Source organism: Aplidium turbinatum, chromosome 3 (assembly GCF_918807975.1).
Source record: "Aplidium turbinatum chromosome 3, kaAplTurb1.1, whole genome shotgun sequence".
NCBI classification, from domain to species: Eukaryota; Metazoa; Chordata; class Ascidiacea; order Aplousobranchia; family Polyclinidae; genus Aplidium; species Aplidium turbinatum.
The window spans coordinates 41882292-41898767 of NC_137474.1; the positions used below are offsets into that span (position 1 = coordinate 41882292).

General features: G+C 37.4%; 1 protein-coding gene across 1 annotated transcript in view; it reads right to left on the reverse strand.

Moving 5' to 3' along the window:
* LOC145766346 (extracellular calcium-sensing receptor-like) overlaps positions 1-15990 on the reverse strand; it is a 30411-nt gene extending 14421 nt beyond the window's left edge. Inside the window, exons 1-8 of the mRNA XM_082578041.1 lie at positions 15806-15990; positions 12084-12185; positions 10785-10906; positions 9774-9906; positions 6249-6441; positions 1630-1822; positions 811-1002; positions 104-276 (exon numbers count right to left, since the gene is read on the reverse strand). Of these exons, the coding sequence (XP_082434167.1) occupies positions 104-276; positions 811-1002; positions 1630-1822; positions 6249-6441; positions 9774-9906; positions 10785-10906; positions 12084-12185; positions 15806-15969 (1272 nt within the window). The 5' untranslated portion in view covers positions 15970-15990. The remainder of the gene's footprint in view (positions 1-103; positions 277-810; positions 1003-1629; positions 1823-6248; positions 6442-9773; positions 9907-10784; positions 10907-12083; positions 12186-15805) is intronic.
* Between the last annotated feature and the right edge of the window lie 486 nt (positions 15991-16476).

A 16476-nucleotide genomic window follows, 5' to 3' on the forward strand; every position in this document is an offset into this window, starting at 1 on the left:
TAAGAGAGATCTTGCTCATCCATGCGTTTCTATTGCCACATGATTCACGTCACCGCAAAACAAAGGTCAGTCAATTCGTTTCCATGCATTCATTCCAACTTACTTCTAGCAATCCAGAACCATGTTTACACGTCATAATGCTATCCAACGCGTGGGCAGCTACATGTACAGCTAAGTACACATTGAAAGTTTTTCCTAATTCGATTTCACTCCAATCTAGATAGGTTGTTTTGTTAGCCTGCAGTAATTCCTCCGTTCCATCACACACCATGGATGCTGCATGCAATATTAATACAAGAAGTTATAAACAAAGTTTTGTGACTGTAAAAGTCCGGTTATCTTTTGTTAAAGTGGTTTGTTTTTCATTATAATTTTAGAGTTGTACATCTTCAGCGGATCACTGAGGCGCACGTTTATAGAGAGAGAGTGATGGTGCAGTATGACGTATTGAACTTCGGGTCAAAAGATCTGAAGTTCGGTTCTTCTCCTGTATTGTTTGTTCTGCTCCTGAGGAAGATAGTTTGCACTAATTTTTTACCTTGTGTTAGAAGAAAAGCAGTGTTATTCTGCCACCATAATGACAAGCGAGGATGGGGCAACAAAGTTGCTTTGCAGTATTTGCCATTTATATGCTTCCAATCAGAAATATTTTTAATAACAGTGTTTATTTCAAAACAGAATATCGACATCACAGAATTGGAGCCATGAAGAAAGTTATTCAGAATTTTTATTTTGTTATTCTTTCGCCTAAAATAAAAAAATTATCTTGTCACCCAAAAGCTGTTTTCATATGATTTGAATGCCACTTACTGGAGTTTACGGTGAAATTGCTCTTCGGACCTTGACAGCTTGGGCAGACACAGCCGAAAGAATTTTCCCAAAATTCGCGAACAAAAGGATTTTCTGGTTGCGTCAAAGGAGAAACCCCTTCCAGAAACGACCGAAATTTTGGCATAGCCCCCCCTCGTGTGGCAATTCCCAACGTGCCGTGCAAATGCGAAGCTGCGCAAGTAAATAAGCAACTTTTAGAGACAAACTGTGCTAGTTTCGATAAACAAGGTTAGGAACAAAAACAGAGTTTGTTTAGTTGGAGTTGAAAACCAAAACAAAAGCAAATGTCTTCATTGGCATGGCCTGCATGCAAACGAGACCTAAATCTTTTCGCACAAGTTTGAATTTGTAATACCATCGTCATGTTTCTCCAGGGTCCTGGCCCAGGTCTGTATGTCAATGCGGTCCTTTTTGCGGCCCTTTTTTATTGTGCAAGTTGTATGCGTTTTTATATAATAATATTACACCATGCAGCAATAAACAAATATCAAATAAATTGTCTTAATAGATGTGTGGAAAGAAATCGATGTCGGTCTTCATGAAGTAGAATTTAAAAAAAACAACATATAATTGACTCGTTTTTATTTGACCATAGACAGATAAAACCAAGCAACCACACGGCATTTAACATAACGCATTAAAGTTTTTATTTGAGTATTGTTTTAAGCTGACATTATCATATGTCAGAAGGTACTCTTAGCTTATCCGTAACACCAACAAATAAAGTACTCCGAATCTTTCCCATTAATATTTAACATTAAAACGCGCTGTGCTAACAAACAAACCCATGAAACTCACCATCAATATTCCTGATGGTGTCCGACGTTGCCCATGCTTCCGATGCAATCCACACCTTGTCACTAACGTTCAGGGTGGTCAGTTCATTGATCAATGGAGGAAGGTGGGTTGCACTTATGAAAAGGATGAAAACAGTGGCGTTAAAATCGCGAACTTCCTTTGCGACTTGCTTGAGATCTTCTTCTGGCATAGTCTAGAGACAAAAATTGAAGGTTAGAGTATGTAAACGCCAAAGTCACGAAACCTTTGTGATGTTATTACTTTTCAGTGATACAAAGAATCAGAAAATTACAACAACATCCATGGATTTATGAAGAAGGAAGCGCTCTTCCTGGCTATCAGCACAAGTCTGAGTTTTCACCAGTACAGCGAGTACTGTAAGTGCGATTTGCTATCCATAACGATGTAGCCGCCACGCTAGCCATTTAGACCACCCGATCAAGTACAATTATGTTTCTCGGCAGCCGATTATAGCAAGACACAGGGATAAACATCGTGTTTCGCCATGAGGTTGGGCTCGTCAGTATCGCACCACTACTTCTGCCACAGACTACCACCCGTTAGTCTGTGGCATGAATGAGTGTGGCGATACTGACGAGCCAGCCTCATGGGCGAAACACGTTGTCTATCAATGTCAATTCTTGCTACAATCGGCTGCCGAGAAATATGCATGGATTTAGATTGCACTTAATGTGTTTTACTTTATTCTTTATTGCATGGTGATGAGTTTGAAGTGTTTTAATTAATTATTTACTTTACTTTCAATTACAATGTTAAGGCTCTAAAGTACTGTACTTTGGTTTTAGACTTGACTTGGTTACGTGTTGGAAAGTGTTGGCAGCGTTGGAAATCAAACTGGGTTGCAAATAGAAATTTTAGGCTTTGCAAAAGTAAGGATGGGTCTGTAGTGGATAGTTTATATCATAAACTGTCGCCCAACGGGTTGCATACAAAGTTATTTAGTAAATGGGGTCGCACAATAAAAAAGTTTGAGTAGCCCCTGACTTGGAAAGTGAGAAACAGGCCTTAAATGCGTTTGGTTTCACATGTTCGACCAACAGAATCAAGAAACAAAATTGATTAACATGTGCTATTACAGTTAAGCGATTCATTTTAAATGAATTAGATTGATCTTAAGCTCACAATTTAAAACAGGTCACATTACTGTAACAATAAACAAGCCCCCTGTCAAAAATAAATTATTAAACTCACTCTACTACCTGCTGAAAAAAAAACTGCATTGCAGTCAGAGACAGCAGACCAACCGTTTTTTACATTGAGTCAATGTCTGAAAACGCTGAATCAATATAAAAAACGGTTGATTTGCTGTCTGGGTATATATTTAACTTTCCTTTCAAGAAAACCGAGGTGGGATGGCGCAGTGGATAAGGCGCTCGCTTTTCAATTGTGCAATCGTGGTTCAACTCCCGGCTTCAGCCGGTTGTTAAGAAAAAACACCGCTCACCTCTACCCAGGGTGTAATAAATTTGGTGGATGTAGTTGCTGAAGTAAAGGCGGTCGAGAGAAAGAAACTGGCCACCCTAATCTCATTAGTGGCGATTGTTTAGTGCAATGAGAACCCTATCTTCTCATCCCCGGTGCTTGGATCAAGTATGAGTAGATGTTCTTCTTTGTTTTCAAGAAAACCACAACTTGTATCAGAGATTTTTATCACCGCTTCAAGTTTATTTCACGCCATTGCCAACCGAACTAATATTTGCAATGTGAAAAAAGAAGAAAGCTACATTTTTACGTACAACTTTTGACGGTCTTAGAAAATATTGAGGACTTGAGTTGGGGAACTACTTAAACCTCAAAAGAGCGTTTTTAAAAAAAATTAAATGGCAGTTTTGCAAAGATACTTTGTAGTTTATGGAATAACTTTTGTATGAGATGGTTTGACCAACAAATTGCACAATTTCAGCATTAGTAACAATAATTTTAACATTGTGACGTCAGCTGTTCTTTAACGTAGTGCGCGTGACTATGTGACGAGGCGATGAAGTTTAAACAGCAAGCAGGTGTGGCCGTTTTTACATTGATTTAACGTCTGCAAACAACAAATCAATGTAAATCTGCCAACTTTTCTAGCTATGGATATCAGACAAATGTGTGGAAGCATTACAGCACACGTCACAGTGAACCGTATTGTGTGATTTGGAAGTTTGTCAAAAGTAATCAATTTACGCATTTTTACATCATCAACAACAAGCAAAATAAAATAACCTTAGCGGGTTTAACATAATGTATTATATACAAAACAAAATATATAACATAATGACTCAAACGTTTTTGACACGTACGTGTGTCCTCATCAGGAATTAAATCTGCAATAAACATAAAATAAAAAATCGTAAGATAAATTTGACTTTGCAATATAACTGTAACGACACTCTGGACAAAAAGCACAAACAAATTTCTGTTCAAACAAAATTCTGAAGACAGGATTCGACTACAAAAGTGCAATTAAATATTTCAAAAAGAAAAAACCTGCCACTTCAGTGCTTCCAATTCTTGAACAACCAAACCTTTTTGAAAATGAACAGCAATAAACTCAATCAAACTTATTTTTATTTTTGTGACAAGAAGTTTCATGCGATTATCAATCTTATCATTTGTTGCGCGCATTAAAGCTCCCTAATGCATTTGCTTTGTCACTAGCAGACTGAAACCTACAATGTGCCTTTTTTTTAATACTTAAATGATTTAAAAGCAAATTTTAGAAATGTTCAAACTAATAAAACTGATCACTTTTGCAATATATCGTTTTTTAAGGTCAGGTGACATTCGAACGACGCAAAATGGCAACTTTTGATATCTGATTTGCTGGTGTAAGTTTACTGCCGATAGCAAGAACTTGGTCGCTCTGCCAACGTCATAAGATGGCGTTTCAAATTCTTCATTTGTTTCCACAATAAAATACACAGAATTCCACGCAAGCACTACACAATGAGTCATTTGATAGAATAGAAGAGTTCCGTTAAACCTGATCACGAGGTCTATTCAAATAAAACTAATGGATTGTGATGTTTTGTTTCGTAACAAGTTGTATCCATTACCTTCACCCGTCACAAATGTATTTGCAACATGGCTGTTAAATGTCACGTGGCTTCCTGGAGAAGTGCCTGAATTATGCTTGTATTTACTAATTGGTAAATGGTTGTAATCGTAAACACGCTTAGCGTTCGTGTTTTGCCGCTTCTGCTGTTTTATAGACCCCTGTTTGTTTGTCGTATCCAGGCTTGCGCCCGGTGGTTGAAGATTTAGATTAAGTGGACGGGAAGGCAAGGAAGCCAGCTACGTTATAACGTATTATTTTCTGGTTTGATGGTCGGAAATTCAACCAAACCAAACCGGATTGTCACATTGTGCAGGCTGCTGCCGTTAACAATCCGATTAAAATTTTTCAAAATCACATTTCTTCATTTTTTGCTATATCACTCACGCAACGGAAAAATGGATGAAAATAAATGTTTAGTCAAAATTGTTGATCACTTGCTAACTTGAAATGATGTCGTGTTTATTTATGTTTTTTTGCCCAAGTGGGGTTTATGCCCAATTTTAAGAAACTGGTTGGACCGTAGGGTACGCAAAGGTGGGGTTTAGGAGAGCAAATTCTTTATGGTCCATGGTCCTTCTAAGGAAAAAATCTACGAAAGCCATTGGTTGAAGATTTAAGTTAAGTAAATGGGAAAGCGAAGGGCTAACCATCATGCATAAAACTTGTAGCATATTATTATTATAATTGTCTCCCTAAGGACACCGCCGCGTGCTCATGAGCGGTTTGGAATCGTTGCCCATCCGAACGTCGTATAGGACTTGACTACGTAGCCGACAGTATTGCTTAACGGGCAAGTACAATAACCATTTTTTACCCTCGTCAGTGTACATGACTAGGAAACTGTGCTTCGAAAGCTAGTGTAAACCGCCACTGCCACAGCAAACCCGCAACATCAGGATAAAACAGGTCGTTTGTATCTACAGTTGTAAAATAAGTAACGATGATGCTGCTGAATGCGAAACTCATTCTATTATAAAACATTTTTTGCCAGTAGTTGCATTTGTGGCATTTTATGCAAGCATTACAGTGATTATATCACAAAACCGCGACATTTTTGATAAAATAATGTGACTATATGCTGTTTATCATCAATAATTAATTGATGTGCTTTGCATAGCTGTGATATTAAAATAACATTAAGACCAATGGACTCCAGTACAACAACCTATATGCACCTTGCGTTCTTAGGTAGAATTCAAATACGTACAAAATAAGAACAAAAATAGGTCAGGGAGAATTTTAAAAAAATAATTACAAAGTGATGTCAAAATTTTTGATTTATTCTTTTTTTTTATATATGTTAATGTGAAGACAATGTACTGTCGTACGGCACATGTCGAAATTAAAATATCATGAGGCTTTGTTGAAAACCTTTCCGATAAAACAAAAAGGATTAAAAAGAATTTTTAAAAAGAATCAATTTATGCGGTTGGCAAAATGTTGTTAACAATAGGATTGGAGTAAAACAAATGAATTGTAGGGTTCTGATAATACGAGTAGTGGCCTATACTGATAAAGTTAAACTGAATTTTGAATGAAAAGCTCAATGAAAAATTACCTTGGAAACATAACCAGTGTATTCAATGCAGACCCCTCTTTTTTTAGCGATTTCCTTCACCTTCGCGATCCCAGGCCGACCATACTCGTCATCACCAGCAATGGCGCCCACCCATTTCCAATTGTGAGTCAACAGCAGATCAACAATAGCCATCGCTTGTTCATCGTCGTTGGGGATCGTGCGCAGAAAGGAGCTGAGCAAGTTTGTAAGGTTAGTCCCAAAACGTATACACCTGTGCCAGTGGTTATGGGAATAGAAAAAGATTTAGTGCGCACAAGTGGTGAGTGGTGTAGCTAAAGGAGTGAGAGAGAACCCCCTCTAAAATGTTTATGACGTCATCATTAAAGGAACAATAACAATAATAATAATAAAAGTATAATAATATTATACAGGAAATTATTATGATTATTGAGCCATTAACCGTGACATCACATGCGTTTCAGATGAGCTCAGGGACGGATTCAGCAAGTAGCCTGGCAAATAGTTACTTTTCTGTAATTTAGGGGAGCTACCGCCCTTTTTGGATAAGGCACTAGGTGGATTTGTAACTGTGAAAATGTGAGTGCAAGCTTAGAATCGCGATCAGTAGGCTAATTAAATCAATTTGTATTCTAATACGGTGAAAGCAACCTTTCTTACAGTTGGTGCATTGCATAGCTTTTCCTACGAGAGTTATTAAATCAATCAATTTGTGATGATGCCTCAGTATCTAAATTTAATGCAAGTGTTTGCACTGAGCACCCTTGGCCGACCTCGAAAAGAGTACAAACTCACTAAGTTTGCGTATTCACATTAATTAAAGTCATCAAGCCTTGACCAAAACAAACTAAAAAAATCATGCTGCCAAAAAATCGTAATTAATTTCTCATTAAAACCGGCAAAATTAAGTGCTAATCCATAAGAAACGTTCGTCGAGCTGTATCTTTGATATACAAAGTAAATGCCTCGGTAGCAAAACAATTCAGTGCAAACCAGGTTTATTGGTGATTAAATTGAATGAGTTCGGTAAAATTCAAACACGAGCAGTCAGTCAAATATGATTTATGAACAAGGATGTAGAATTGTTAAGAAGAATACTGTCACATGGCAACATTTTAAAGTTAACAAAATATTCTGTAATTAAAACCAGCAGATCACGGAAATAATATTTTAAGGCACTTGACGAAGTTTCAGTGTTTTTCAATCCACTTGGTGTTGAACGTAGTTCATCAATTTGATCATTTTTTACTACTGTCCAATACGTGGCCTGACTAGAAGACGTGTGCCTTTTTAGGTCAGTTTAGCACCAATGGCGGCAAAAGTGGCACAACATTTAGAAACATCCATTAAAAATGATCATCATCGTCGTCATTGATTTTTTCGTGCAGCGTGCAAGTTTTATGGGGTATTTCTACACTAGTAGGCCCAGGTCGGCTGCATAGTCAAGTGGTGAGAGCACCGCTCAAGAGCATACGGCTGTATCTTTGGCAGGACACTTAATAGGCATGCCTGAAGGTGGACATGAAGATTGGCTTCCTTGCCTTCCCGTTCACTCAATCTAAATCTTCAACCACCGGGTGTAAGCCTGGATACGACAAACAAACAAAAACTAGTAGGCTGCCCCACTCCAGATGATTGGTAGGCTGCCCCACTCCAGATGATTGGTTAGATGCTCGCATGGTAGATTTTAATCAGATCTCAATGTTTCACGGTCACAAGGGTTGGAACCCAATAAATTTTATTAATTTCCATTCTAAAATACAATTATTACCAATTTAACAATTCCATTACCAATACTGCATTACTTTCAAAACTCTTTATCAAAGTTCACCTCAAACCAATTTTCTCAACAATGAAGTTAGTTTCGTCTGAGTAAAACTTGGTTCAAATGCCCAAATTTTGCATACATCATGTAAATTAAAACGACAGAGCTGGGATTGGAAAGTGTGATATTCGAAAAAAGTAAAATACACCCACTCCTCTTTGTAAAAGTGCATTGTTTCCTAATAATGTATGCTTGTTTGTTAATAAATGGCGGTGTTGAAACAAAATAAATTGACTTGAATTGACCTGACTTGATGAAAACCAGACAAAAAAAACAGCCCTGTGTAAAGTTAATGTGCATTGGTACCTAATCATCACTGAACCCAAACAGCAAAAACAGCTCTATGTGAAGTTAATGTTCTTTTAAGCTTGAAAAGCATTTCAAAACAGCGACGTTAGTCTAGCTCCACATCCATTCTCTGGTTTTGTAAGCAACCACTACAAAAGGTAAACCTCGTTTTTTTACCACGCTTGTTTTAAGTTAGTCTGAGAAAATATATGCCAATTTTAAGATAATTGGAATTCCTTACCCTTAAAAATAAACCAATATCTAACCCACGCAAATACTTTTCTATTTCTTTACCGTCATTGTAAGTGGTGACGTAGTCGTTTTGCTTGAGTCGTCATGTTTAGTGACACCATCAGCTTTATTTCTTATGTTGATTTACAGTATTATTATTATCCCAAACACTTGAAGGCAAGAAGCCGTTGCCTCATTATACTGCATTTCAAAAAATTGTTCTTGAAAGCTATATTTATAACTGATAGCCGAAATGTGAAAACATATCGACTTTTGAAAATCCATTTGTTGTCTAACAACTCCTATAAAACTAAACCGCATGCCTACCTGGAAAATGTATGGAGCCACAGCCAGCAAATAAGTCGTCTGCAAATGTCTAATTATTACAGAATAGACTGAATTTCGGGTTGTCTGTGACCATATAGACTACGTAACAATAATACGTAACAATAATACGTGACCATAACAGGCATTCGTAATAATACGTTACCATAATACGTAACATGCGTAGTCGCAACAATAAATCCGAAACACGTTTATTTAAAGCTGAAATTTTTGCCACAAATACTGATTACAAGTCAAGACAAAATTTAAAATATGTTATTTCGAAAAACTTGATTTTTTTTTTATTTTGTGGTGGTCCGGCTTATTACATTCTTAGCACAGCATACTGAAGATTAATAGTTGGGTATGTTTAGAACAAGCAGATTAAAGCACTCGTCAACGAAAAAGCGTAGACTTGAGGCTATTTTCGATGAATTTCAAAGTTAATCTTTGATAAACTATCGTGATGGTGTTTAGTGGCTTAATCACAACGTGCTAGCAAGTTTGCATACAAGTAACATTCTGCTTAAACCGACTCTTTAACGCTTGCTACCTGATTAACACTTTCTACATACTTTCTGCCAGTTCACTGCGCAAAACACAAACAAATGGCATCAGTTACAATATCGAATTTGTTGTTCAATTTGAAAATACTGCATCAAATCATTTGTTGGGTCTACAAGTAATTTATCATCTTAAAAATTTCAAAGCACATTTTTTATCCGTAACCGATACTCGGGCTGAGGAATACTACGAAGAGATGTGCCGAGTTGGGTTAGAGATAGAAGATTGTGATGGAAATGAAATGAAAAGAAACGGGCCAGCCCTGTCGCGAATGAGAAAAAAACACGCGAAACAAGAATATTAAAATCTTTTACTTGTAAATTTCTTTTTTGCTAAGTAAGCTGTTGGTAGAGGCGTAGCTTATTTGAGGCACATCGTAGGCACTCAAGATATTTGAAGTGATGGTAGATAGGTCTGAAGACGTAGGTCCGATCACTGCGGAAACAGCTGAAATCAAAATAGAAAAAATCATTTTGCGTTTAAAAGCGTTGACAGATCGCGTTAGGTAGAAGCATTTGGTCTAGAAACTTAACTTTAGTTCTATAAATTGTACCCAGATTCTATAATTATTGTACCCAGTTCTATAAAACTGTTCTATACATAAAACGATAAATGGTACCTAAAAACGATAAATACATAAAACGAAAAATTGTATACAACATAAAACGATAAATTGTACCCAGTTCTATAAAAACTACCCAGACAGGAAAATCCGTCATTTTTACATTGATTTAACGTCTGCAGACGTTGAATACATACTGAGACATCCTTTTCCGCACAACCACAAGTACTGCAGTTGTGCTCAGGGCTGCGGAGTCGTGGTGTCCAAAGGATTTTGACGTGTCGGGAGTCAGAGTCGGCCAGTTATAAACCGAGGAGTCGGAGTCGAATATTTTTCGCACGACTCAACAGCCGTGATTGTGCTAGCACAATAACAAATCAGTGTCACAACACACTGTAGCAGTGAAGGACTACAGTATGTGTATCTCAGCGCTGAAATCTATCGTAGATAGGCCTAAGCGTTGCTTTCAATGCAAAACAAGGCAAACAGTTTCAGAGTAGCCACATGTGGCTGAATACATTATGAATTGTGCCTCTGATGATGAAGATTTGCTCAAACGCAATAAAAGTGAGAAACCTTTCTTTGTGTCCAGGTTCTGGTATTTTATGAAGGGTTTTGCCAAAACACAACAGCGGGCTGAGGTTGGGTATTGAACCGAAAACCTTGAACACTCACGTACGCCATAAACAGACAAACAGACAGACATAAACTCACCTACGTCATCCACAAATTCAAAGCGCATAAAACTTCTCAAGCATGTCACCTGTTTTATCTGAGGCTTCCAAAGCATTGATCATGTAAAGACTCTGCGTCACAGCAACGGAATGTGAATTGCAAGTGTCAAACAGTTGAAAGCCAAGTGTCAAATTAGGAAGGATATCCTGCCTAAAAGTAATGAGTTGTTAATTCCGTTTTCAAGACCACACATAAACAACCACGGTGAAAATGTTCAAACGTTTCCAAAAGATATTCCAGACAGCAAATCAGTTGTTTTTTTACATTGGTTCAACATCTGCAGACGTTAAATCAATGTAAAAAAACGACTGATTTGTTGTCTGGGAAGACCTAACAAGCTTTAAGTGAAAATAGCAGATGGTGAACACAAAATTAACGAAACTAAATTGTTCTTTTTATGTTTTGTATTTCAACTGAACTCTAACTGAAATGAGGTTGAGAGGTGACTGCCTTTTTGCAGCAATTTACAAAATGCAAGCTTTAAATTTCAAAACAAAATCGTTTTAAGTCACCCAACAAATATTGTTTGCTTTTAAAAGTGACGTTTTTCTCTGCAATTGACAAAGCATTTGAAGATCGGAAAAAATGTCTCTTGATGACAAAGCAAAGCCAGGAATTTCTTAAAAAGTTATATCCAATTAGATGAAGAAATGGTGTTTATAGAATTTATTATTCGAATAAGCTTGGCAAAGCAAAATCTTTCAGACCAAAATCGTCATCTTGCCGAGTAATTAAATTGACCGGAGCATGAATAATAGCATTTGTTCCGGAAGACTTATGACCTAACCTAATTTACCAAGCTATGTGGTAGATTTGACTTTTGTCAAAAGACAATTGTATTCTACACGCAAACGCAATGTCCATCTCGGTGTCTGTAGTGACGAAAGAACATCAGCAAAGCTTCGCCAGCTCAGTGGCCGAGTGGTAATCGCCATCGGCTCCAGTGCTGGTAGGTCTGAGATCGACTCCAGGTCGGGTCAAACCGAAGACTTTAAAAACGGTACCGATTGTGTTCTTTCTTGCATAACGTAGTGAGGATAAGTCGGGTCATAATGGGGTGACATCGTAACTCTGACATAAAATTAAATATGAACCCTGTCGCTAAAAGACTTTAGCAGTTGTAGAGCGACAATAAACAAACCACAACATTATTATTATTGTTTCTCGGCAGTCGAGTGTAGCAAAAATTGACAGCGATAGACACATGTTTCGCCTAGGAGGCTGGGCTTATCAGTATCGCACCACTAATGCATGCCACAGAGTTCTCGACCGCTGCTTTTCGTCAGTCAATTACTATTTGTGAGCTTCCAACAATAAACCAATTTACCTGGAATTGATTTGGTCAATTGCAAAAAGCATCGCTTGCATCCATCGGAAGCCGAGGATGTTGTAATTTTCGCAGTGAAGTTCCGCAGGCTCGGAAAGCAAGCTAGAAGACGAAAATCTGCTTGAAACTTGTAAATTTACCATCTAGCTAGACGCAAACTGCGTTTGCAGATGATATTTATGAGCTCTTCATAGATAGACACAAAAACCGGCTTCTTTTTGTTAGCGTGACCTACACTTAATTTACACCATCAGGTTTACACTGTATTCGCTAACATAAATTACTCTTGAGCAAATCATTGCATATGGCAAGATAACCTAGCGGAAAACTATATGCTTTGAAAATCAAACAATAGCTTTTGGCAAACGAGAAAACTATCTAGTTCAAACAAATGCACAGAAATCAAGGATAACCATTGGAACGGTTTGCATTAGTTTATGATTTGCGGTAAAACATGGAATTATGGGATATCACTAAGAATATTGGCTTACATTTAACCTGTTTGTGGCAGGGACAACGTTTGTTTGTTTGTTTGTTTATCTTTATCCTGCATTGTGGGAAAGCGGACTTGAGCGCAATGCATCGGTGTACGCCTTCCGACGTACACCTGATCCACGCTGCAGCCGACGGCAATGTCTGTTTCCGGTTGTCTACTCTACTTATGACTTAAATTTAGTACTACCCATTACTCGAAATCGATCACTGGGTAGAGGCAATTATCGTAAAGTTTCTTGCCCAGAGAAACAACAGCAATTGCGGGTGGCTGGAGTCGAACATGCAGGCTTTCGACTGTGAGCCCAACGCGCTAACCACTCGCCATTGCGTTGAAAGATGGTGTTTACAAAAATTCAGTTTTATCAACTGAAATGAAAAAAGAAACTTTAGTAATTTGTTGTTTTCCCTCATGATGATGTCACGCAATGCAGTGACGTTAAAGAGAACCCACCAAAATGGTGTAAATACGTAAATGTATCACCGCACCGCAAAGCTCTATGATAATTAGTAAAAGTTTCGCAAATATGTTTTTGATAAACAGTTTGTGACTCTTTGCGCGCACCGCACTAGTTTTCCAGCTTATAACAACGCTTTGCACTGTTGACCGAGCATAGTTGAACTGGACAACAAATAAGTACTGCCACTTCAACAACTGGCACTTCAGAGAAAAGAGGAAACATACTCATATATATATTATACGATAAAACGAAGGCTTTGTTGTTGTTCGCCTTTCGCTGTAGAAGCGCTTTTGTTTTCAATTTTCACTTTTGCAAAATTTGGCTGTTGGTACAATTTGTACAATCACGCAAAAACCACTGCGATTAGCAATTTGTGCTTGTCAACCAAAGAGTTGTCACAACAAGGATGCAGAGTTTAACCACAGCAAGGCCAATTACTTATCAATTACACGCAATCACAGAACTCGAAACTACAAACTAATCAAAAAGAAACGCACGGAATCACAATTACTACAATTCCGTTACAAAAGTTCGACGATGATTGTCAGCCACGCCGCAAGTATAAAGGTCAAATTTGTTTCGTGATGTAGGACAATCAAACAACTTTATGGTAATAACAACAATCTCTCTAAAAAGTTAAAAGTACATAGTACAGTAGTATATTTTTCGTGTCACACTATGCGAAATGAAATTCTTTGCAAGGATACTCTATTGGATACGAAACCCAACAAAAAGATTTAATCCCAATAAACCCAAACAAAACCCAACAAACGCAATAAATCCAAATAAAATAAATTTTGTCGGTATTTGAAATATTTTTGCTTCGTACGCTTTTTGGTGCCATCTACAGTATAAATGAAAAGAAAATGCGTCGTAGAATTGTACCAAGCAAAGGCGGCTGAAAAATTTTGTTAATAAACAACTTTACAAAAAATCACATCATTAAAAACAATTGAATTGTTTTGCAACACGTCGTAGATACTCTGCAAAAAATAAGAATATGAACCTTCAGTGAAGGACAACCAAGAAAGTGAGAGTAGGAAAATGCATTTCTTACACTAAAAGTGATGGACTTGATCAGGCGGTAAGTTAGCAAAGCTCGCCATGATAGGTTTGCGGTGTTTTCAACGTCAAAATTTCGAAAGAAAGACATCACACTTCCACAAAATGACAGCAGTTTGTAAAAGAACATTTGGACTGTGCTCAACGTGAATCATCATATTATTTTGCAAACCATGATAAAAAGAGAAGTTGCAAGAATGTCTAAATTACTTCAACAATTCTTGCAGCATATGCAAGAATGATGGTACCTGCTTTCGCCCTAGGGCGCACTAGTAGCTACATGTACAAGTAGATTCAATAAACTGATCAACAGCAATTACTCACGATGACATTCTATAAATGTAAAATATAATTTTGAGATGAAGTCAAGTGACAACTGCAGGCTTCCGGTAATGAGATTACCCGGATAAATATAGTGTTCCATGGCAATTGTATGTAACGTAACAGACCACAAATGGAACGTAAAGTAACAGACCACAAATTGAATATTACGTAACAGACCACAAATTGAATAATTGAATACAACGAAACGGAACACAAGATCGCCAGCAGTGGCATGTTACCTATATTTTTGTTTCTTCTGTGTCATTTCTAATTTCATCATTACGCCTCCCTTTAATTATGCTTTCATCATTACTTTTCATCAAAAGTAATAACTATTTAAAATGCAAATGTCAAAAAAATCGTTCACAACATTTTGACTGTGATAGCGTCGGGTTGGGATCGTTTTTAGTCAGGCATCTCATCCGCAACCGTTCCAACATGGGTAGCCCTGTGTTGGTCGCGCCTGATAGGAATCATCAATGCACGCAAGCCTCCATACGCAGACAACATGACGGTCCAGGTCGTGGGAGACCAAATCAGTCCACAGAGCATCTCATACTGGAGTGCCCAGTAACCAAACTTCAAGGAAGATGTCACAAAGCCCATCAATGCAACAACGTCCTCATGGATTGGCTGAATGAAAACTGCTTAGACTTATATCGTCATACGAAACAATCAAAGAACAACAACATTTTGACGATTCGTTGTTTTACAGTTGCACAAATAGTCGCCTATGAACAACGCGCTAACAGTAGCAAAACCCGGCTACAAACAATTTGAATAAATTGTACAAGAGACTGTCTGTGATTGTTAATTGAATGCTTGTAATTTTGTCGCTTCTACCTTTTTCTCGACCTTTGCTATGTTGATGTGTATTGTTTTTGATATGATGGTCAGAAATAAAAACAACTGAACTGAACTGCTCCGGAAGAACCAGATAATGCTGTCAACAGTCAATCAAAACCAAATGAGCCCTGACATACAAGTTGTCACTCATAACATGCTAAAGGTTGAGACATGATCGTATTAAACACAGGTAACAGAAATTAATAGCATGTAAATGTTTCCAAGCCTGGAATACAAAGTCCCTTAAAGATCACTGAAAAATTTAAAAGCTGCTAAGAAATGTGTTTTATCCACTGATTGTTTTGAAAAATGTACTAAGCACTGAAATTTATACGTATATTAAACAGCAATTTTGCAAATATTTCCACTCAAGACTAATCTTAAAAATTCATGGATACGTAAGCTACAAAATTCTAAAAAGGGACCCTGATTATAAAAAGGTTAATAACCACTACACAGCGCACGTAAATTGTTATTATGAAACGTTATGTTGTTAGGTAACAGATGTGTCCAATAACAACAAGAGTATATGCTTACCTGTAGTTATCAGGTCTGATGGCGGCGTAATGTAAGGGGAAGAAACCGCCTAAAGTTATGTTTCCTTTCTGAGTGTACGAAATCGGCTTTTCAGATGAATGAGTTCCGCAGATAAAGTGGACACTTGTAATAATAAGAATGCCTACAGCATCGTGTTTACCCATACCTAAGATGCGTCTATCATCGCTTTCTAAGTACGCAGATGCAAGTTGTCATAAAGGGATTGTGTTTAGTTACCCATGCAACTGATAGGACAGAGAATCGCGATAAAGGAACACAAAACAACGCAAACGCATAAATAATAGCAAGTTTCGTTTATGCTTTCAAAAGTTACAAATCTTTTCGATGGCTGTTGGCCGGTGCTGGAGCAACGTGATTTTTGCCTCTGCCTCTGAATGTCAAAGAAACACTTTTTCCTGTACTTTTAGTAGCTTGCAAAACTTACAACTTCAAAAACGGAGGTTGCATCTCAGATTTTTCCATCAAAATGCAAACCAATAAAATACTTTGTATAGTCTATAAATTGTAAAATGTCTTTTGGAAACACTGAAAGCACAGCTTTGATAAGAGCTAACCACATTTCAATATTGGAACGTCTTCGAGAGGATAGTTAGATTCAATCCACAACACTTCAATTTCAAGACTTTAGCTATCGCATGTTTGTATTTAAA